The 23551-nt window shown below is 49.0% G+C and overlaps 1 protein-coding gene across 1 annotated transcript in view; it reads left to right on the top strand.

Moving 5' to 3' along the window:
• LOC120913440 (phospholipid-transporting ATPase IC-like) overlaps positions 1 to 23551 on the top strand; it is a 181892-nt gene that overhangs the window by 575 nt on the left and 157766 nt on the right. Inside the window, exons 2-4 of the mRNA XM_040323369.1 lie at positions 9474 to 9546; positions 21260 to 21330; positions 21866 to 21948. Coding sequence (XP_040179303.1) covers positions 9484 to 9546; positions 21260 to 21330; positions 21866 to 21948 — 217 coding nt within the window. The 5' untranslated portion in view covers positions 9474 to 9483. The remainder of the gene's footprint in view (positions 1 to 9473; positions 9547 to 21259; positions 21331 to 21865; positions 21949 to 23551) is intronic.

Here is a 23551-nt window from a genome sequence, read left to right as displayed (position 1 = left end):
TTTATTGAACCAGGCAAAGTCGGTCGGCATTCTTCCCGTGTGTACAGGGCTTTAGGCTGGTGTGAATTGTAGCGACAAGAATCTTCTGATACCTGCTGTGACTCACTATTAGGACTGGTTGCCGGCAGCCGCAGCTGTCCGCACAGCCAGAAATTACCTGCAGTGATTGCTGCTGGACACAGACAAAGTGTTTCCAGCAGGGATAGCTGCACATAATTGCTGGCTGTGCAGAATGCCAAGAATAGCTGCAGCCGCTTCTGACCTCTCATTATAGTAAACAGGGCCAGTCACCACATCTAGCCACTCAGAACCGCAGAGCCTCCACTCCGGCATCTATGTCCCCCAGTGGTGTGTTCCACTGAGGGTGCAGGTCAGGCCATGTAATCCACAGAACAAGTAGAGAAAAATCTTAGCCACCACACACCATACAAGCCCACCATGTAACAGATGATAGCAGCCTAAACTTAAAGTGTTACTAAACCTGCACACAGTAAAATCAGTCTGTATGTGCGGTAAAGCATGCTTTTTACACTCACTGTGGAACCTAAGGGGTTAATCCTCTGCATTGTGTAAAAAGGCTGTTTGATCCTGTCTTCTCTTATTCCCCCTTCTTCCACAGTCCCCAAACTATCTCCTGATGGAACAGAGCCTGGGGGGCACTCTGCGCATGCTCAGTTTGGTGTGCATTGCTAGAGAGTTTTTTTTTCCTGGGAGAGTGCATGTAATCAGCACAGGGCCAATAAACACTGTCCAGACAGGGGGTCAGAAGTCATGCAGCCTCATAGGAAAGACAGTCAGAGTAGAATGTAAACTCCTCCTACAAGTTTTAACTAGACACTGAAAAAAGTCACAAGACTGCTATATACTGTGAATGATAAAAGGTATTTAGCAGTTTATATTTACTAAAATTATTGCATTTCCAGATATAGTGAATGCAGGGTCCTGGGTTTAATAACACTTTAACTCCTTCCAAGCCATGCCCCCTGACATGTTTTGCCCCACCCAAGGGCTACAATTCACATCGGCCTAAATCGAACCCTGTCACTTGTACATACAGTACTTGTAAACATATAGGCATAATTAAAGTAGAATTCCAGCCGACTGGCCAAGATAGAAAGGCAGGCAGATGACATCACGATTTCCATGTTGACCAATCAAAGAAGGTCTTGCATTCATGGATAAAAACACAAGATTCCTCCTAAATGACAGAAAAGCACCCAGCCTGGCACTCTTTATATCAGACAGTAGACAGGAAGTCTGCCATACTCCTGCCAAAACACAGCGCCACTTACTGTATGCAGCTAATGCTACTAGAGTCAATTACAGCACACTTGCGGATGACGCATCGCTTAGTAATGGAAATAGCTTTGGCCTGCTTGACCCAAACAAACTATTTAAAGTGATATAATAGCTGAAATTCTACTTTAGGTTCACAGATTTCACCAATTTAGGCCCCTTTTACACTTGTACGACTTTAAAGTCCCCTGATTTCGTAGGCGCAATTTTGCCGCGATTTCGCTTACGATTTTGGATCAGTACTACTTTGCCACAACTTTGGCATTAACCAATGAAAACATACATTGGTGTGAGGTAATTCCTTTTCCTGCCATAGTTGTTTCCAGTTCCTGTTTGCTTCCTGGTTGTTGTGGTGTGGTGTGTTGTGACAGAAAATGTTTGCTACTCAATATATTGCCACAGCAGTTGTCATTGCTGCTGCAGCAGTAGTAGTGCATGAGGAAGAAGAGGAGGAGAAGCGGAGGAAAAGGACATCTCTTTTTTTGGGCTGTTTGGAGCACATTGTTCCTGAGGGAATAACCAGGAAGTGAATGTGTGCTAGAAAAATGTGCTTGGGAGGGGCTACTATGTTGAAAGGATTGGGTGGGACAAGGGTCAAAAAGCTGCTTGTGCTTACAAAGTCGTACTGAAATCGTACTGAAATTGTGTCTATATTATTCTGGTACAATTTGCATGCTACTTGAGGGTTTAACATTGAGGTCTATGGACATCAACTCGCATGGAAGTTGGACCAAAGTAGTTCAGGGACTACTTTGAAGTCGGCACGACTTAAAGTCGTGCCAATACGAATGGAAGTCATTGAAAATCATGGAGAATGACTTGTCATGCGATTTTGCAGTCCAAAATCATGGGACAAGTTGTATAAGCTTGAAAGGGGACTTAAACAGACTTACATTTTTTTTCACCAAAAATGTAATTTAAAAATTTACAACACCCTTATTATAATCCATTATCTTTATTTAAAGAAAGCTGGAGATGGAACGTTCCTCATGCTGATGTAATTGTTTCTGTTTATTTTTTCACTTTCTTATTTTGATTCTTTATGTTGTTACAAAACAAATCCAGAAATGTACACATACATGTGTATTTCCAATGACATGTTTCCATTAACATTCCAAGATTGGCACGCATTACAAATCCAATACAATTCAGCTTAGCAGAAACTATTATAACTTTGGGAAATTGCCAAGGAATGATATTGAAGAGGTAACTGCCTAATAACTGTCCCCAACCAATCGCTAAGTATGAGAGGAAATACATTTCCAAATCTAGGAGTGTTTGTAGGGATTGTCGAGGTTGGGAGGAGGGTGGTACGGCTAGGGTGGCCCTTTCCAGAAGGAGGACCAAGAAAGCACTGCTCTCCAAGGGATTGGCCAACAGAAAGAAGAATATCTTCAGTGACTTTAAGCTCTCTAAGGCCTTGTACAGACGACCAGACATGTCCGATGAAAACGGTCCGCGGACCGTTTTCATCGGACATGTCTGCTGGGAGATTTTGGTCTGATGTGTGTACACGCTGTGACGTGGCGGCGACGATGACGTGGCGACGTGCGCGAACCAGGAAGTTCAATGCTTCTACGCATGCGTCGAATCACTTCGACGCATGCGGGGGATTTCGGTCCAATGGTTAGGTGTACTAACCATCGGACATGTCCGACGGACAGGTTTCCACCGGACAAGTTTCTTAGCATGCTAAGAAACTTTTGTCCGCTGGAAACCTGTCCGCTAGGCAGGAAAACTGTCTGGTAGGCCCTACACACGGTCGGACATGTCCGCGGAAACTGGTCCGCGGACCAGTTTCAGCGGACATGTCCGGTCGTGTGTACGAGGCCTTAGAGGGTCCAAGGAGTTGCAGCTTAGCCACCCAAAAGCAAACATTTATTATATTGCAATAAAAAAACTGAGCTGATTTCCCTATTCACAAATTTGAGGTGAATGGGGAAAATATCATTGTATTCTGAGAGTGGGACTCCAAAATACACTAATCAGCTCTGTTCAATCGCTAGATTGACTTCTCATGAATCTTTAGATGTGGTAGCTTCACTCATTTTCTTTTATAGACTCTCTTTCCTTTATTTTCACCTGATGATCTGGCCAATAATTCTGTTGTTTTACAACAGAACAAGCTGTCCTGAAAATGTAGCAGTTAAGAGTGTAGAGAAAAACTATATAACACTGCCAGGGGTTCTTACAATGATCAGCCTTTATTTATTTATGTAAAACCTTTATTCCAAAAGAAAAAAAAATTGTGGCCATAACTGCTTGTGTAACTGCAGTATGAGCTGGAGTTTGGCTTCAATTTATTAGTGTATCTAAATTTGCTAGTGCATCTAACACTCCCCTCCCCCAGGCTGACAATGTTGCTTTCCAAAGGTGTCTCTGTTGCTCCTTCATCTAGATTGGGGGTACTGTAATATATGAGGTGTGTTACTGGCCAGATCACCGGTGAAAACAGAAAAAAGCTTAAAAAAATAAAACAAATGCAGCTACCACATCTAGTGAGTGGTAAGCTGCAATATATACAATTTTTGGTTTTGGCTTTAACCTGCCTGGCGGTATTCCCAAGTCTGACTCGGGGTTAGATTTTCCTGCTGCGAGCGGTAACCCCGAGTCAGACTCAGGCTTGCCTCGCTAGATCCACAGGCTTGGTTTACTTACCTTGTCCCTGGATCCAGCGATGCCACCGCGCTGTGTGAGCGAGCGGGACCTCGCTCAATTCACACAGCGTCCTCCTGTGCTGCCGATCTCCGTTCCCTGCGACGTTACGACGCACGGGGACGGAGAACGGTGCCAAATTCAAAAACGTAAACAAACACGTTACATACAGTATACTGTAATCTTATAGATTACAGTACTGTATGTAAAAAATACACACTCCCCTTGTCCCTAGTGGTCTGCCCAGTGTCCTACATGTTCTTTTATATAATAAAAACTGTTCTTTCTGCCTGCAAACTGTAGATTGTCCATAGCAACCGAAAGTGTCAGTTTATGTCAAAAATGGTTTTAGAGCAGCTAGAAAACAGCGATAATAAATTATAATCACTTGCAGAATTGTACGATAGCGATTTGTGGGGAAATTCGTCATAAAAAAATAAAAGTAATGACAGCGACAATTCTGCAACTGAGCACATTTCAGTGATTTTGATTTGATTACATTATTGAATACTTTTTATTATAATTATATTATTATTTGTTATAATTATTTATAATTATTTATTATGTTATAATTTATAATTTAGTTTTTTAAAAAATGTCATACCCGGGATGCCTATTAGAATCTTGTTTGGACAGATTTAAGTGAGTTATTTCTAAAAATTACAGGCCTACAATATAAAACGCCAAATTTCCCTGCAAATAATGGTACCGCTTTCAGCACCTTTTTTCTGAAAGAATCATACCGCCAGGAAGGTTAATATCACTTTACGTTATGTTATGTGCAAATATTATAACACTCCTTTTCAATGCTGGCAACCAGTGTTAATTTTGATGTAAAATTTCAATTTAGTTTGACTAAAATGCCATTTTAGCTTTAGTCGTATTTTAGTAATCTGAATTGTTTTAGTTTTAGTCGTATTTTAGTTAACTAAAATCTCAGTTACATTTTAATTGGCTAAAGACCTATTGGTTTTAGTTAAATTGTAATGCATTATTTAAAAGAGAAGAATGGGGTTATGTTTCTTTCCAGGATCATACTTACCTACCTAGATGGATGCAGTATTGGTCCGATGCTGCATCTGTCCGCCGGTGCCTCTAACACTGAGAACCAAGTGGGAGCTGCGGTGGCTCAACGCGATTGGCACTGCGCTGACAAGCCATTCACCTCTGCAGCTAGGGGTTCGGATCCCGGTCTCGGCTACATGTGAATTGAGTTTGGTGGTCTCAGCCCGACTCCCGGTGGGTGTGCCTGCGCTTAGTACGCCCACCCCCCTCCCACAAAAACCACCACACTTACACACACTCGAAATTGGGTTAACATGCACGCACTTTGACCACGCGGTCTCTAAAAAAGAGAGGCGAAGGACTAACGGGGCTGGTTGAGCGGGCAAATCCTCTCACTCCCTTATAGGGAGTCCCTCTGCCCCGTTGGGCTTCAAAGCGGAGCAGGTAGGGCGGTCTGTGTGGGAGGACCCCCTCACACACCTGCCATTGCCACCCGGGGCATGGAGAAAGGTGGCAGATAGCCTCTGGGGGAGGCCTCCCAACTCCTGCAGTCTGGCTCCTCTCTCTCGAGTACACGCACAAAATACACTTTAAAAAAAAAAACAAAAAAAAAAACACTGAGAACCAAGTGATCTAACACTGCAGATTGCTCGGTTCTCACAGCACCATGAGCAGAGAGCTGGTGACTGTCAGTCACCGGCTCTGTGCTCTGCCCAACCACGCTCACTGATGCGCTGGGCTGTGGAGGGGGCGGGAGCGGGCAGCGCAGGCTCTCAGCAGCCCACAGAGAGGCTGAGCTGGGTGCCGGTCCAGGTATGTTGGCTGATCCCAACCCCATTGACCCAATTTTGCCCGAGTCAGCAGCCAGTTCGAAGTCTGCTGTCATCAGCAGACAGCAGACTTCAACACACTGTCTGCTGAAAACGGGTCACAGGAGAGCAAAACAGACTGCACTCATGTGATCCACAGGAGAAGAACAGCCAAACGAGCTTGGGTGTACTTGGGTTAAGACCCGGACCAATATGCAGGTACAGGACCTTGCCCCTTTTTGCGATTCGGCACTGCGTCGCTTTAACTAACAATTGCGCAGTCGTGCGACGTGGCTCCCAAAAAAAATTGGTGTCTTTTTTCCCCCACAAATAGAGCTTTCTTTTGGTGGTATTTGATCACCTCTGCGGTTTACATTTTTTGAGCTATAAACAAAAATAGAGCGTAAATTTTGAAAAAAATTCAATATTTTCTACTTTTTGCTATAATAAATATCCCCAAAAAAGATATTAAAAAACGTTTTTTTTCCTCAGTTTAGGCCGATAGGTATTCTTCTACCTATTTTTGGTAAAAAAATCGTAATAAGCATTAATAGGGATAGTTTTATGGAATTTTTATTAATAATTTTTTTACTACTAATGGCAGCGATCAGCGATTTTTTTTCGTGACTGAGACATTATGGCGGACACATCGGACACTTTTGACAAATTTTTGGGACCATTGTCATTTTCACAGCGAAAAGTGCTATAAAAATTCACTGATTACTGTGAAAATGACAATGGCAGAGAAGGGGTTAACCACTAGGGGGCGTTGTAGGGGTTAAGTGTGACCTCATGTGTGTTTCTAACTGTAGGGGGCGGGGCTGGACGTGTGATGTCAGTGATCGTCGTTCCCTATATCAGGGAACAGACGATCACTGACATTGCCACAGAGAAGAACGGGGAAGGTTTGTTTACACTCACCTCTCCCTGTTCTTCAGCTCCCGTGACCCGATCGCTGGACACCCGCGGCAATCGGGTCCGTGGGTTCCGCGGGCGCGGTCACAGAGCTTTGGACCGGGTCGCGAGCGCGCCGGCGTCAGCACGCTTGCGATCCACGGCTAGACTCCTAAAGAGGACATATATACATCCATGTGCCCAGCCGTGCCATTTTGTCGGCGTATATAGTCATGCGGCGGTCCTTAAGTGGTTAAGCATTTCTCTAGATTTCCCAAACTCATTATAAAAATCTAATATCATAGTGGGGATGGGTAAGTAAATGGGAGTGATGGAGTACACAGGGAAGAGAGCTGGTCTGGGGAGGCTGCTATTTTTCATAGTGCTACGCACTGCTACCTTGTGGGCAGGGAAAACACTCACCACAATGTTTGCAGGGCATTGTTCCAGAACTCCCAGGCAGCAGACAGACAGAGGCAGCCTGTGTCTCTCAGCCAATACAGCTTGTCAGTGGGCTGGAGCTTTAACAGGGAGGCAGAGTTCTGAGGAAAGTGGAAGTTCAGGTGGGTAAATGTCCCTCCCTCACATTTTTGTTCCATTTTCGTTTGTTGATGAAAATTGGAATTGATTTTCGTCATAGTTTTTGTCATTTGACTTAATTCAAATTTTTTTTTTGTTTAGTTTTCGTCACTGAAAACATACAGCGATGGCAATTTTTTACGAAATTAACACTGCTGACAACGCAGCGGAATTTTTGGATTCTTCTCTGGCCCATTTCTATTTCTCAGCACTTTGCCCTTATATCTTGAATTGTGAGGATCATTTTAGTGATGGCAGTGGGCACAATAACAATGGCTTTTTTACAAAAGTAAAACTAAAAGTACTTACACTGATTTATTAAACCTTGTCTATATTAAAGCCATTTTTGTGTATCAAAACTTAAAGGCTTACTCAGAAAGCGTCAGACTGCTCCACCCTGTGGGAACTATCAGTCAAAATAACACTTAGATGGTACTACACACCTGCGGTGCTTACTAAATTTAACACCCAACTCTCTAAGGGCTCTTTCACACGTCCTGTCAGTTTCTTTTGTCCGCTCCGTCGGCTCAGCGGGGATCCCCGCTGAGCTGTCGGCGGATAGGGCGGTCCCCGCACACAGTGCAGGGACCGCCCTGTCTCAGCTCTGCTCTGCCCTATGGGGAACCGGATGCAGACTGACCGTCTGTCCGTCTGCATCAGTTCCGTTCCGCCGGACGGAAGAAAAATAGGGTTTTCTTCCGTCCGAAAACCGTATCCCGACGGACGCGGACGCGGATGCTCCATCCGCTAACAGACGCGTTCCCGTTAACGGACTTGTAATGAACGGACAGGCGGAACGGACATGTGAAAGGGGCCTAACTCTTGTTGGAGACAATGTGAACTACATGGAGACCTCCTCCACTTACTTTGGAACTGTCCTAAACTTAGAAGTTATTGGAAAAATGTATTTAAGATAATAACGGAATTAGCACAATCACAAATTTTACCAAATCCGGCGTTGGCACTCCTGTCCTTAGGGGTTGATCGAGTTTTCTCCTCCTAGCTGCTAGGCTGATGATCACCAGAAAGTGGAAAGACGATATCCCCCCTTCCATTACGGAAGTGGTCGACCTAACCAATCTACACTGCACCTATGAAAAAATGTTAGCGTCCTCACTAGGACGCCTTCACACTTCACTTGAACTTTGGTCACCGTGGTTAACCTGGTTCTCAAACACTGAATGGATCTCACTACAATAAGTGTATGTTTTTATCAATACGATCTATGGAGGAGCACCGGAACCCCATTGGACGCAGTTTGTTCCCTTTAAGGGGTGTCCGTGGGGCCCTGGTCTCTGATCTACTTTACAACAGCTTTACCACCTACAGATGGTGGCTGTCCGCATACTTAGGTTAGGCGACAGTACTACTTACTGTATGAGCTGTACTGGTTAATTTTTTTATTGTTACTCTCTATGAGTTAGGCTCCATTCACACCTAGGCGACAAAACGCCCGACGCCCGATACGCTGGAGGGGCGAATTTCCATTGCTGTCTATGAGATGGTTCACATCTCCCGCCGAACGCCAAAACGCCTGCCGCCTGCCGCCTGAAAACAAGTCCCGGACCCTTTTTTTCAGGCGGCATTGGCGTTCGGCCATAGACAGCAATGGAAATGATTTGTGAAAAAAAAAAAAGTTACACAAATCGCGGCAAAATACGCCGCATACGCGGCGTTACAGTGTGAATGCAGCCTTAATGTAACGTCTTGATTGTAAGAGCTTTGTTATCTTGTATTGTTCAGAACCATTGGAACACATGAAACAAAGTGTATACCAACTGTAATGTTAATCCACTGAGTTCATGCGCCTTCAATGAATACTGTACTGTACCTTTTTCTTTTTAAACTTAATAAAAATTTCGAAACAAAAAAAAAAACTTAAAGGCAAAAATTTATTGCAGCTTACCTATCCTTAGATGTAGTGGCTGCATTAGTTAGTGAAACTCAACTTTGTTATGGATACAACAGGGAAAGATAGTACCTCTGCATGGCTTTTATTCTTTGTCCCTGGGTGATAACTGAGACAGAGGTGAGGCGATCACTAGGACAATAAAGTCGGCCATACTGGATGCAACAAACACATAAAAACCCTATAGAAGGTCTAGTCCTTCTCATACTTTATCTAAAACTAACAAAAATGATTAGGCTGAAATTCTACTTTAACCTACAATGTGTGTGCATATTTGGAAATCATAGTAAAAAGTAGCAAAACATTATTTTTCTCTGCTTTTCTAGGTTAAAAAGCATGACATGGAAGGATATTCATGTTGGTGACATTGTATGCTTACGTAAAGATGACTTTGTACCAGTAAGTGTACTTCTTTTTTCGTGATGACTGCAACCAGAACAGTTTAATTTGCTTCTTGTTCACTTAGCACATAGAATTCTCACTAAGCTTTGTAAATAAGTTGTTTTCAATCTCAATCAACCAATCATGAGATGGCAAAAATACCTTTTTTACCCCATTTTCCTTGTACAATTGGGTTTTCAAAGTAAACACAGGTTTACCCCATTTACTATTATTTACTATGCAAAGTAAACATGTTTTTAAATGAACAGCCTTAACGCCTTAAGTAAATTTCTTAACTAAATCAACCTCAATACAACCTTTCCAATCTTGCATTTGTTATTTATTATCTTTAAATATGGCGTTTTATTTTAAAGGGGTTGTAAAGGTTTGTTTTTTTATTTTCTAAATAGGTTCATTTAAGCTAGTGCATTGTTGGTTCACTTACCTTTTCCTTTGATTTCACTTTTAAATGTTTTTTTTTTTTTGTTTTCTTTGTCTGAATTTCTCGCTTCCTGTTCCTCCTCAGTAAGCTGTTCTGGCTGACTAACCCCCAGCCAGAACGGCTCGGATGATGGGGGTGATGTGAAATTTCCTCGGACTTGTGAAAAAATCGGACCCGCGTCACTTCCGGTGCTCGTACGTCAGAGCACAGCTGATCGCGGGTCCACGGCGCATGCGCAGATGTTTTTTTTGGGTCCGTGAATATCATAGACTGGGGTAGGCGGGCAGAGGCGGATCAAGCACAATTCAGAGACTCGGGTGGGCGGGGCGGAGGCGGTGCAAGAGTTTTAATGACATTATCGGCAGCACCGCCTCCAGCCCCGTCCCTAAGCAGAGCTTCTTGAGGTCCGTGAAAAATATAGATCTGGGTGGGCGGGCGGAGGCGGAGCAACATTCTCAATTACATTGCAGCCAGCACCGCCTCCAGCCCCGTCTGCTTGTTCCCATACTATTTTGGTCCGAGAATTTCACAGACTCGGGTAGGCGGGACGGAGGCGGAGCAACAGTTTTAATGTCCAATATTAAAGTCTGTCAAGAAAATGTCTATTTAGGTGGAGAGCTTCTGAATACCCGACCAACAAACACATTTCCATGTTATTACTCATTTCAATGGGAAAGTTTAAAGTGCCAAAAAGTAAAGTTCCGCTCTTCTGTATTTTTTTAGGCTCCATGTACACGGGACCATCCTCACCCCCCCACCACCGCCATCCTCCCGGCTGCAGGAATCACCCCCCCCCCCCCAACATCCTCCCGGCTGTATGAATCACCCCCGCCCCCCACCGCCATCCTCCCGGCTGCAGGAATCACCCCCCCCCCCAACATCCTCCCGGCTGTACGAATCACCCCCCCCCACCGCCATCCTCCCGGCTGTATGAATCACCCCCCCCCCCACCGCCATCCTCCCGGCTGTACGAATCACCCCCCCCCACCGCCATCCTCCCGGCTGTATGAATCACCCCCCCCCCCGCCGCCATCCTCCCAGCTGCAGGGATCAACCCCCCACCGCCATCCTCCCGGCTGTACGAATCACCCCCCCCCCCACCGCCATCCTCCCAGCTGTACGAATCACCCCCCCCCACCACCGCCATCCTCCCGGCTGTATGAATCACCCCCCCACCGCCATCCTCCCAGCTGTACTAATCACCCCCCCCCCACCGCCATCCTCCCAGCTGTACGAATCACCCCCCCCCACCGCCACCCTCCCAGCTGTATGAATCCCCCCCCCCCCACCGCCATCCTCCCAGCTGTACTAACCCCCCCCCCCCACCGCCATCCTCCCAGCTGTATGAATCACCCCCCCCCCCACCGCCATCCTCCCGGCTGTATGAATCACCCCCCCCCCCCACCGCCATCCTCCCGGCTGCAGGAATCACCCCCCCCCACCGCCATCCTCCCAGCTGCAGGGATCAACCCCCCCCCCCCCACCGCCATCCTCCCGGCTGTATGAATCACCCCCCCCCCACCGCCATCCTCCCGGCTGCAGGAATCCCCCCCCCCCCACCGCCATCCTCCCAGCTGCAGGAATCACCCCCCCCCCCCACCGCCATCCTCCCGGCTGTACGAATCACCCCCCCCCCACCGCCATCCTCCCGACTGCAGGAATCACCCCCCCCCCACCGCCATCCTCCCAGCTGTATGAATCACCCCCCCCCCCACCGCCATCCTCCCGGCTGTACGAATCACCCCCCCCACCGCCATCCTCCCGGCTGTATGAATCACCCCCCCCCCACTGCCATCCTCCCGGCTGTATGAATCACCCCCCCCCCCCACCGCCATCCTCCCGGCTGCAGGAATCACCGCCATCCTCCCGGCTGTACGAATCACCCCCCCCCCACCGCCATCCTCCCAGCTGTACAAATCACCCCCCCCCACCGCCATCCTCCCGGCTGTACGAATCACCCCCCCCCCCCACCGCCATCCTCCCGGCTGTATGAATCACCCCCCACCGCCATCCTCCCAGCTGCAGGAATCACCCCCCCCCACCGCCATCCTCCCAGCTGTACAAATCACCCCCCCCCCACCGCCATCCTCCCAGCTGCAGGGATCAACCCCCCACCGCCATCCTCCCGGCTGTGCGAATCACCCCCCCCCCCCACCGCCATCCTCCCAGCTGTACAAATCACCCCCCCCCCCCCACCGCCATCCTCCCAGCCGTACGAATCACCCCCCCCCACCACCATCCTCCCAGCTGTACTTATCCCCCCCCCACCGGCATCCTCCCAGCTGTACTAACCCCCCCCCACCGCCATCCTCCCAGCTGTACGAATCACCCCCCCCCCACCGCCATCCTCCCAGCTGTACGAATCACCCCCCCCACCCCCATCCTCCCAGCTGTACGAATCGCCCACCCCCCCACAGCCATCCTCCCAGCTGTACGAATCACCCCCACCCCCACCGCCATCCTCCCAGCTGTACGAATCACCCCCCCCCCACCCCCATCCTCCCAGCTGTACAAATAACCCCCCCCCCCCCACCACCATTCTCGGACCTGTGAAAAAATCGGACCGCGTCACTTCCGGTGCTCGTACGTCAGGAGCACAGCTGATCGCTGGTCCAAGGCGCATGCGCAGATGCTTTTTTTTTGGTCCGTGAATATCCTAGACTGAGGTAGGTCACTTGTGCCCGTCATACGCAGCAGTTGTGCCCTCCATATGCAGTCACTTGTACCCGTCATACGCGGCACTTCCTTCTTCTTCTGTAGTGGCGGCTGTGGCTCCTGTGTCCGCTTGGCTCCTCAGGCTTCCTCCGTCATGTCTCCTTTTCCGCCAAAGCGTTAGGCATCCAATAGGATCGCCTAAAGCTTTGGCCAATCGGGAGACAGGTTTTACTGACCTGCCTGCTGATTGGCAAGGAGGAACTTTGGTGTGAAAATAGCTTCTGGCTCTTATCACGTGCTTAAAGATACACACCCCGCCTATTCCCGCCATAGTATTTCATGCGTCCGGCATCCTGAAAGGGGCCAGGCACATGAATAGGGAGGGCGGCAGAGGTGACGGGGCGGTGCCCATGAGGGGACACCATTCTCTCCCCCGGAGGACGAGGACACCATTCTCTCCCCTGGAGGACAGGGACACCATTCTCTCCCCCGGAGGACGAGGACACCCTTCTCTCCCCAGAGGTAGGGAACACCATTCTCTCCCCCGGAGGATGAGGACACCATTCTCTCCCCCGGAGGACGAGGACACCCTTTTCTCCCCAGAGGACGGGGACACCATTCTCTCCCCCGGAGGATGAGGACACCATTCTCTCCCCCGGAGGACGAGGACACCATTCTCTCCCCCGGAGGACGAGGACACCATTCTCTCCCCCGGAGGATGGGAACACCCTTCTCTCCCCTGGAGGACGAGGACACCATTCTCTCCCCCCGGAGGACACCATTCTCTCCCCCGAGGACGAGGACACCCTTCTCTCCCCAGAGGTAGGGGACACCCTTCTCTCCCCCGGAGGACGGGGACACCATTCTCTCCCCCGGAGGACGAGGACACCATTCTCTCCCTCGGAGGACGGGGACACCATTCTCTCCCCCGGAGGACGAGGACACCATTCTCTCCCCCGAGGACGAGGACACCCTTCTCTCCCCCGGAGGACGGGGACACCCTTCTCTCCCCCGGAGGACGGGGACACCCTTCTCTCCCCCCGGAGGACGGGGACACCCTTCTCTCCCCCGGAGGACAGGGACACCAGGGCTGGACTGGGACAAAAATATTGCCCTGGACTTCATACACTTTGACAAGTCTCTCCCATGGCGGCCGGCCCCCATGCGCCTCTGTCCCCCTCTCTGCTCCTCTAGTTCTCCCCCTGCTTCTCTGTTCCCCCACATGCTTCTCTATCCCCCCCCCCATGCTCCTCTTACCCTCATGCTTCTCTGGTGCCCCCTGTGCTCCACTGATACCCCCCTGCTTCTCTGTTCCCACACATGTTTCTCTGTTCCTCTCCTACTCCTCTATACCCCCCCCCCCATGATGCTCTGGTCACCCATGTGCCTCTATCCCCTGTCCCTTATGATGCTCTGGTTCCCCGGATTGCTCACCTCCTCTCCCTGTCCAGCCCTGGTGTCCTCGTCCTCCGGGGGAGAGAATGGTGTCCTCGTCCTCAAGGGGAGAGAATGGTGTCCTCGTCCTCCAGGGGAGAGAATGGTGTCCCCTACATCTGGGGAGAGAAGGGTGTCCTTGTCCTCCGGGGAGAGAATGGTGTCCTCGGGGGAGAGAATGGTGTCCCCGTCCTCTGGGGGAGAGAATGGTGTCCTCCTCCTCCGGGGAGAGAATGGTGTCCTCGGGGGAGAGAATGGTGTCCCCGTCCTCTGGGGGAGAGAATGGTGTCCCCGTCCTCTGGGGGAGAGAATGGTGTCCCCGTCCTCCGAGGGAGAGAATGGTGTCCCCGTCCTCCGAGGGAGAGAATGGTGTCCCCGTCCTCCGAGGGAGAGAATGGTGTCCTCATCCTCCGGGGGAGAGAATGGTGTCCCCTACCTCTGGGGAGAGAAGGGTGTCCTCGTCCTCGGGGGAGAGAATGGTGTCTCCGTCATCCGGGGGAGAGAATGGTGTCCCTGTCCTCCAGGGGAGAGAATGGTGTCCCCTACCTCTCGGGAGAGAAGGGTGTCTGTCCCCGTCCTAAGGGGAGAAGGGTGGCACCCTCTCCTCCTCCAACCACCCAAGGATCAGCTCTTCCAATTTGGCCCACACTGTGGCCCATCTCCTTCTCCTTCAAACAGCCAGGGGCCCACTCCTTCTCTACCAACCACCCAGGTTCTCTCTCCTTTTCCCCTGGCCACCCAGGGGCCCTCTTCTTCACTAAATGGCCACCAAGGGGCCCTCTCCTCCTCCAAACACCCAGGTGCCCTCTCCTTCTCCCACGGATACCCAGGGGCCCTCTCCTTCTCCCACGAATACCCAGGGGCCATCTTCTTCTCCCTAAGCCACCAGTGACCCCAAAGCGGGACACACATGCGCTCTGCCTTCCCGTGACCTGATACCCACCGTCCTGGGATGCCATGATGATGGTGTGCAAGTCTCCAGTGTGAGGGCTATAGGTAAACTCGCACTCAGCTTCTTTGGCCCGATTGGAGGAAAAGCAGCGGAGGTGATCCAGACCCCAGCACTTGACAGAGATCAAAGACCAGTGGCGGCCCCTGCATGGTGGGCCCACAATGCATGGGCACCGCCCCCGTCACCTCTGCCGCCCTCCCTATTCATGTGCCTGGCCCCTTTCAGGATGCCGGACGCATGAAATACTATGGCGGTAATAGGCGGGGTGTGTATCTTTAAGCACATGATAAGAGCCAGAAGCTATTTTCACACCAAAGTTCCTCCTTGCCAATCAGCAGGCAGGTCAGTAAAACCTGTCTCCCGATTGGCCAAACCTTTAGGAGATCCTATTGGATGCCTAACGCTTTGGCGGAAAAGGAGACATGACGGAGGAAGCCTGAGGAGCCAAGCGGACACAGGAGCCACAGCCGCCACTACAGAAGAAGAAGAAGAAGAAGAAGAAGAAGAAGAAGAAGAAGAAGAAGAAGAAGAAGAAGAAGAAGAAGGAAGTGCCGCGTATGACGGGTACAAGTGACTGCATATGGAGGGCACAAGTGCTGCGTATGACGGGCACAAGTGGCTGCAAATAGTGGGCACACTGGCTGCGTATGACGGGCATAAGTGACCTACCCCAGTCTAGGATATTCACGGACCAAAAACAAAGCATCTGCGCATGCGCCTTGGACCCGCGATCAGCTGTGCTCCTGGCATACGAGCACCGGAAGTGACGCGGTCCGATTTTTTCACAGGTCCGAGGATGGTGGTGGGGGGGTGATTCGTACAGCTGGGAGGATGGGGGTGGGGGGTGATTCGTACAGCTGGGAGGATGGCGGTGGGGGGGGGGGGTGATTCGTACAGCTGGGAGGATGGCGGTGGGGAGGGGTGATTAGTACAGCTGGGAGGATGGCGGTGGGGGGGGGGGTGATTCGTACAGCCGGGAGGATGGCGGTGGTGGGGGGGGGGGTGATTCGTACAGCTGGGAGGATGGCGGGGGGGGGGGGTGATTTGTACAGCTGGGAGGATGGCGGTGGGGGGGGAGGTGATTCGTACAGCTGGGAGGATGGCGGTGGGGGGGGGAGGTTAGTACAGCTGGGAGGATTGCGGTAGGGGGGGGGGTGATTCATACAGCCGGGAGGATGGCGGTGGGGGGGGGAGGGGTGATTCGTACAGCCGGGAGGATGGCGGTGGGGGGTTGATCCCTGCAGCTGGGAGGATGGCGGTGGGGGGGGGTGATTCATACAGCCGGGAGGGTGGCGGTGGGGGGGGGGGTGATTCCTGCAGCCGGGAGGATGGCGGTGGGGGGCGGGGGTGATTCATACAGCCGGGAGGATGGCGGTGGTGGGGGGGGTGATTCCTGCAGCCGGGAGGATGGCGGTGGGGGTGATTCATACAGCCGGGAGGATGGCGGTGGTGGGGGGGGTGATTCCTGCAGCCGGGAGGATGGCGGTGGGGGGCGGGGGTGATTCATACAGCCGGGAGGATGGCGGTGGTGGGGGGGGTGATTCCTGCAGCCGGGAGGATGGCGGTGGGGGGCGGGGGTGATTCATACAGCCGGGAGGATGGCGGTGGTGGGGGGGGTGATTCGTACAGCTGGGAGGATGGCGGTGGGGGGGGGGGGTGATTCATACAGCCGGGAGGATGGCGGTGGGGCGGGGGTGATTCATACAGCCGGGAGGATGGCGGTGGGGGGGGGGGGGTGATTCATACAGCCGGGAGGATGGCGGTGGGGGGGGGTGATTCGTACAGCCGGGGGGATGTTGGGGGGGGGGTGATTCCTGCAGCCGGGAGGATGGCGGTGGGGGGCGGGGGTGATTCATACAGCCGGGAGGATGTTGGGGGGGGGGGGTGATTCCTGCAGCCGGGAGGATGGCGGTGGGGGGCGGGGGTGATTCATACAGCCGGGAGGATGGCGGTGGGGGGCGGGGGTGATTCATACAGCCGGGAGGATGGCGGTGGTGGGGGGGGTGAGGATGGTCCCGTGTACATGGAGCCTAAAAAAATACAGAAGAGCGGAACTTTACTTTTTGGCACTTTAAACTTTCCCATTGAAATGAGTAATACCATGGAAATGTGTTTGTTGGTCGGGTATTCAGAAGCTCTCCACCTAAATAGACATTTTCTTGACAGACTTTAATATTGGACATTAAAACTGTTGCTCCGCCTCCGTCCCGCCTACCCGAGTCTGTGAAATTCTCGGACCAAAATAGTATGGGAACAAGCAGACGGGGCTGGAGGCGGTGCTGGCTGCAATGTAATTGAGAATGTTGCTCCGCCTCCGCCCGCCCACCCAGATCTATATTTTTCACGGACCTCAAGAAGCTCTGCTTAGGGACGGGGCTGGAGGCGGTGCTGCCGATAATGTCATTAAAACTCTTGCACCGCCTCCGCCCCGCCCACCCGAGTCTCTGAATTGTGCTTGATCCGCCTCTGCCCGCCTACCCCAGTCTATGATATTCACGGACCCAAAAAAAACATCTGCGCATGCGCCGTGGACCCGCGATCAGCTGTGCTCTGACGTACGAGCACCGGAAGTGACGCGGGTCCGATTTTTTCACAAGTCCGAGGAAATTTCACATCAGGGGCAAGCTTACTGACGAGAAACAGGAAGTGAGAAATTCAGACAAAGAAAAAAACATTTAGAAGGGAAATTGAAGGAAAAGGTGAGTGAACCAACAATGCACTAGCCTAAAGGAACCAATTTAGAAAATAAAAAACAAACCTTTACAACCCCTTTAAGACATATATTCAATGACATGGAAAATCTGTGGCTTCCAGGGCCATTTAGTAAAATTCTAGACAGTGACAACAGAGCTCTTTGAAAACTTGGCCTAATATGACTACACCACTCTGCACACAATAAAGCAAACATTTCATATTCCACATTTCTCCCTTTTCTCTTTTCTTATATGCTAATTGAACCATTATTAAAATGGTTGTAAAGGCTGTACATTTTTTACCTTAATTTATGTCCATGAATCTGTATCATCTCCTCCCCCCCTTATACTTACGTAAGCCCTAGCTTGATCCAGCACTGTGCCTGTCTGCAGCAGCTCTCTCTATTGGCTCCTGCTGCTGTCAAACAAATATTGTGAGCACAGAGTGGGGGTGGAGCTAAGTGGCACTGTTTGTGTCTATGGATGCAGGCAGCGTGGCTCGGCATTGAGCCCGCAGGTGGGTCCCCTATAGAAAGCAACAAGAAGAGAAGGAGGGGGAAGTACTGTTAGGGGACCCAAGAAGAGGAAGTTTGGGGCCGCTCAGAGCAAGTAAGTATAACATGTTTGTTTAAAAAAAAATTGAAAGCTTTACAATCACTTTAAGATTACTAAAAAACAATTATTTGTCATTTTCTTGCATGCATCTGAATTATTTGAAGTTTTTTTTGTAAGATACAGTATATGAGCGACCCCTCTAATGATGTTGTCTGAAAGGAAGAGACATCGGTCACTACCTCATAGTGGTCCTCTTGACACTGATCCGAAGCCCTAACTTGCTGGTGTTCACATGCACCATTATGGTCTATATAGGGAAGAACTAAAAGGATTGTGGAATGCATGGTACTCTTGACTGTCACTTAGGGACGGTTCACACCAGAACGTGCATTTTCTGCACTGCACTGGAAATGGGTGCCAATGCATTGTTAACATCACCTCAAACACAGTTTACGAATGCAGTGCGTTTGTGGGAACTATGCAATTTAGTGTGATTTCAGCCCGTTCAAATGAATGTGCTGGGAAATCACACTGCAGGGGAACTTGCTGGAATCACAGGGGAACACGGCACATATTTCTGTGCGATCTCAGCGTGAACCAGCCTTAAAGCAATATTTTGTCATAAAGCTTGCCTGCAGTGTATTGGTTCCAGAGTATGGAAGGCATGTGTGAATGTACAATATCAGTTTGCTTCTTCTGCACATGTAGGGCCAGATCCACAAAGAAGTTACGTCGGCTTATCTATTGATACGCTGCGTAACTTCTAGGATGCCCCGTCGTATCATTGTTTTGTAGCCACAAAACAAGATACGACTGAATGGGGGCTAGATCCGACTGACGTACGTCTTAGTACGCCGTCGGATCTTAGGTGCATATTTACAGTGGCCGATAGGTAGCGCTTCCGTTGATTTCCGCGTAGAGTATGCAAATTAGCTAGATACGCCGATTCTCAGAAGGCGCATTTTTTTACGTCGTTTACGTAAGGCTTTTTTCGGCGTAACGTTATCCCTGGGTCTATGAGGTGTACGCAATGTTAAGTATTTACGTCAGGCCAGCGTCTAACTTTCCGTCGTGTACGTCGTTTGCGTAAAACATTCGCGAATAGGGCTTTGCGTAAATTACGTTCACGTCGAAAGCATTGACTATTTGCGACGTGATTTCGAGCATGCGCACTGGGATGCCCCCATGGACGGCGCATGCGCCGCTAAAAAAAACGTAATTTACGTGGGGTCAAGTTGAATTAACATAAAACACACCCACATCTTTGTCATTTGAATTCCGTGCCCTTACGCCGACACATTTACGCTACGCCGCCGTAACTGTAGACGCAAGTGCTTTGTGAATACAGCACTTGCCTCTCAAAGTAGCGGCGGCGTAGCGTAACTACGATACGCTACGCCTGCTTAAAATTACACCGATCTACGTGGATCTGGCCTGTAATGTGCAGATTTAGAACCTGCACAGAACTGCAGACAATGAGCATTGCACAACATGCTGCTTAAGGGTGTGTACATTTTGAGTACAGTCCCGTGTCTGCATTTCTGCTCCCAAATCTAGACCGTTACACTGTTCTTAACTTAACCATACTAAGTTGTGACAAAAGACTTCACTCTAGCTCTTTATTCTCTGATCCATCTACAGTAATCTTGGTCCTGACCTACTCTACTGGTCTATTATTACTCTTGACTTTAGTTCATCTTATAGTTACTACTCAGCTCCTGAATTGGTGTTCTATTTTGTGGTTTGGCTCTAATTTGCTGATCCCATCTTATCTCTTTGGCCCCGTACACACGACCGAGTTTCACGGCAGAATTCAGCCAGAAACTCGATCGGAGCCGTATTCTGCCGAGAAACCTGGTCGTGTGTACACTTTTGGCCGAGGAAACCGACCAACATGTTCTCTATTTCCTCGTTAGTCAATGAGGAAACTTGGCTCGCCGAGATCCTTGGCGGCTTCACAAGGAACTCGACGAGCAAAACGATGTGTACGACGTGTGTACGGGGCCTTAAAGCGGGGGTTCACCCTATTAAAAAAAAAAAAAATTATTCTAGCATAAAATTCGGCATCGTAGCGCGAGCTACAGTATGCCGGTCTTACATTTTTTATCCCCGTACTCACTGTGCTATTGTACATTGAAGATTCCGGGGAATGGGCGTTCCTATGGAAGGTGATTGACGGCCGGCCCTGGCACGTCACGCTTCTCCGGAAATAGCCGAAATAGGCTTGGCTCTTCACGGCGCCTGCGCATAGCCTGTGCGCAGGCGCCGTGAAGAGCCGAGACCTACTCCGGCTGTCTTCGGGGAGCGTGACGTGCCAGAGCCGGCCGTCAATCATCCCCCCTCTCCATAGGCACGCCCATTCCCCGCGGGAGTCGGAATCTTGAATGTACAATAGCACAGTGAGTACGGAGATAAAAAATGTAAGACCGGCATACTGTAGCTCGCGCTACGATGCCGAATGTAATGCTGCACTGTTGTTAAGGAGGGTGAACCACCGCTTTAAGCTCTGGACCCTTTAATCCTGGATCCTTATGCCAGCCACTCATTTTTAATATATAGGCCCCATATCTTGTTGTGTAAAAAGCAAATGGGTAAACAGGATGTTTAAAGATCTAAAAAGAAAAACAGTATCTCACCAAACATAACATTTTTGTTGCAGGGGATGATTTGTATCTTAGTGCATCCTGCTGGGAATATTAGTAAGGCAATTACACAAGCAGGACATGACATTTCTGGGGTGTGTTCCATACACCATCTGTGTACAGAACACCTCCAGGTAGCCATATTGCCTTGCATTTTACAGAAAATTACAGCACTGCAAATTTGAAAAGGAAAGGTGATTTTTTTATATCATTCAATTACAATATGCCTTGTGTCGCAATTGTATACACATTTTTTTTGCCATTTTTTCCCCCTGAAAGTAAAGTTACCCTTCAATGTAGCTGGCAGTTTTTGGCAGTATATTGGTTGTGAATAATACATGTTATTTTTTGTTAACAGGCAGATATGATTTTGTTGAACAGTACTGAGCCAAACAGTATGTGTTATGTAGAAACTGCTGGGATTGATGGGTATGTTTTATGGAAAGCTTTCTAATTAATACATCACGAACCTTGACACTGGTCTTTCTGCACCTGACTAATAGCTTTTGCATCCTTCTATTCTCCCGTCCATAGATTTCTCGCTAGTTTCCCTTTTACATTACTGAACCATCCCCTGCATGTCTTCCTAAAAGTATATCTGACATGTGAAAAATATAGGCATTTAAAGCTTCTATATCTTTTTTAGTGATGAGTGAACGGTTCGGGATGGTCACCCGGTGAGCTCCCCACAATGCACTGCGCACTGCACGTAAACACTTTATTCTTGTTACCCCTGACAATCACTTTGGCTACCCACCTCACCTACTCCAGTATTTAGCTCACCTAAGTAATGGCCTCCTGTTAAGGTACAATAATCTAGCAATCCGAGATCTGCTACTTAAGTTTTGGGGGGACACCCAAGTACCAGCAACATACACAAAACGGTGGCTACTAAAGGTATACAATATATTACAATATTTGTACTCTTTACATATTCTCACTACAAACATTTTGTGAATTACAGAGAGACCAATCTCAAATTCCGTCAAGCCCCGGTGGTTGCACACTATGCACTACAGACTGAGCAAGCCTTGTTAGAATTTGATGGTGAGTATTGCGTTTGGCAGTTGTTAACATAAAGATAGCCATACAACAACAAAGACTGCTTTAAATACTGGATACCTGAACCAGATTGCTCAGTTATGCTCTGTATTAGGGCCCATGAACAGAAGCACTTGTGAAGGATTTCAGAAGCATCTCAAACATATTTCAAATGCGACGAGCGTGGGTCAGCTCTGACTGGCATCTCTGATGATCCCGAGTCCTTGCTCCTCCCCCCTTCCTCTTTTCTTGTCTTCGTCTTGTCTTCTTGTTTCTTTTTTTCTGCTCTTTTCCTGTTCACGGGTTTCTTTAGACTCTTACGTGTGTCCAGTACCAATTATAATGTTGTTTGCTAGCATTTTTGCATTTTTGTTTATTATGACTGTCTGTGGAGGATGTTCCTCCTTCTTTGTCCATGCTGTGTATGTATGATTTTACTCAGAGCTTTTTTTCTCAGAAAATAGGTGCAAGAACTCAACCATGACACTGTTCAAATTTCACAACCGGTAGAAGGGTCTTAAAGGGGCATTAAATATCAGGATTGCATTACATACAGAGTGCAGAGTTCAGGGGGGGGGGGGTTACACACAGAGTGCAGAGCTGTCACTTGTAAACACAGAAACCAGACTTCTGTGTTTACAGGTGATTGTGGTGAGAAGACACCAAAGGGTCTCAGCCAGAGGTGGTGGAACTCCCCCAAGTTCCTCCTGAAAAAAAGCCCTGATTTTACTTATGTCACCAGTCCTAGCCCCTGTGTGCGCTGACTAGGTGATTTTTTTGTGTTACCTTGTCTCAATGACACAATTGAATAAAAATTATTGAACCAGAAACGTATTAAAAAATTAGGGCTGTTACAGATGAATTTTTTTGTGTTCGATCAATCGATTTTTTTTTAATCGATTAATTGACTAAATTTGAATAATTATAATGCACACACAGATCCAACTACTTTTAGCTGATCTCCTTGCAGGCTGATCCCCAGCGCAGCTACCAACCACTGGAAAAATGGATTTCAGGATACAAAAAACACACAAAGGCAGCGGTCGACGGGAATAGCATTTAAAACTTTTATAGTCTTCAAATAGGTAACAAAATAAATATTGCACTGGAGATAAAAATCGATGTAGCTACATAAACTGTAAAAATGGTGCGAGTGCGAGTAATACCAAACAGTAGCAAAAGCAGTCATAAAAACATATAGCTAAGTATGATACTGGTATAAAAATGTGTACAACAATACCACTGCTGAATCCAGATGAGTAGGGGTTAACATCAGTCCGTCGGCATGTAGATGTCCCTTGAAGGGAACTATCACAACTCCCAGTGGATGGCTGTAGAATCCCAGGTTTATAGAGGGAAGTGTGGCAGATAGTTAGGTCCCGCTGGCATGCAGATATGAAGGCACAGCAAAGGAGCCCTTCAGATGGACCCGGCAAGCCCCTCCGGTGTCCGCGACGTCACCGGATCTTCAACGGAACTCCCCAAAGGCCCAGAAGCCGGCGGAGAGGTGAGTACCAATCAAAAAAATTTGGATCGATCAAAAAAATGTACGATTAATCAAAGAATTAATAGTTAATTTCCACAGCCATATAAAAAATGTATGCTAAAA

This window comes from Rana temporaria, chromosome 1, assembly GCF_905171775.1.
Source record: "Rana temporaria chromosome 1, aRanTem1.1, whole genome shotgun sequence".
Taxonomy (NCBI): Eukaryota; Metazoa; Chordata; class Amphibia; order Anura; family Ranidae; genus Rana; species Rana temporaria.
The sequence above is the reverse complement of the archived record's forward strand: the minus strand, read 5'-3'. Positions and strand labels throughout refer to the sequence as shown.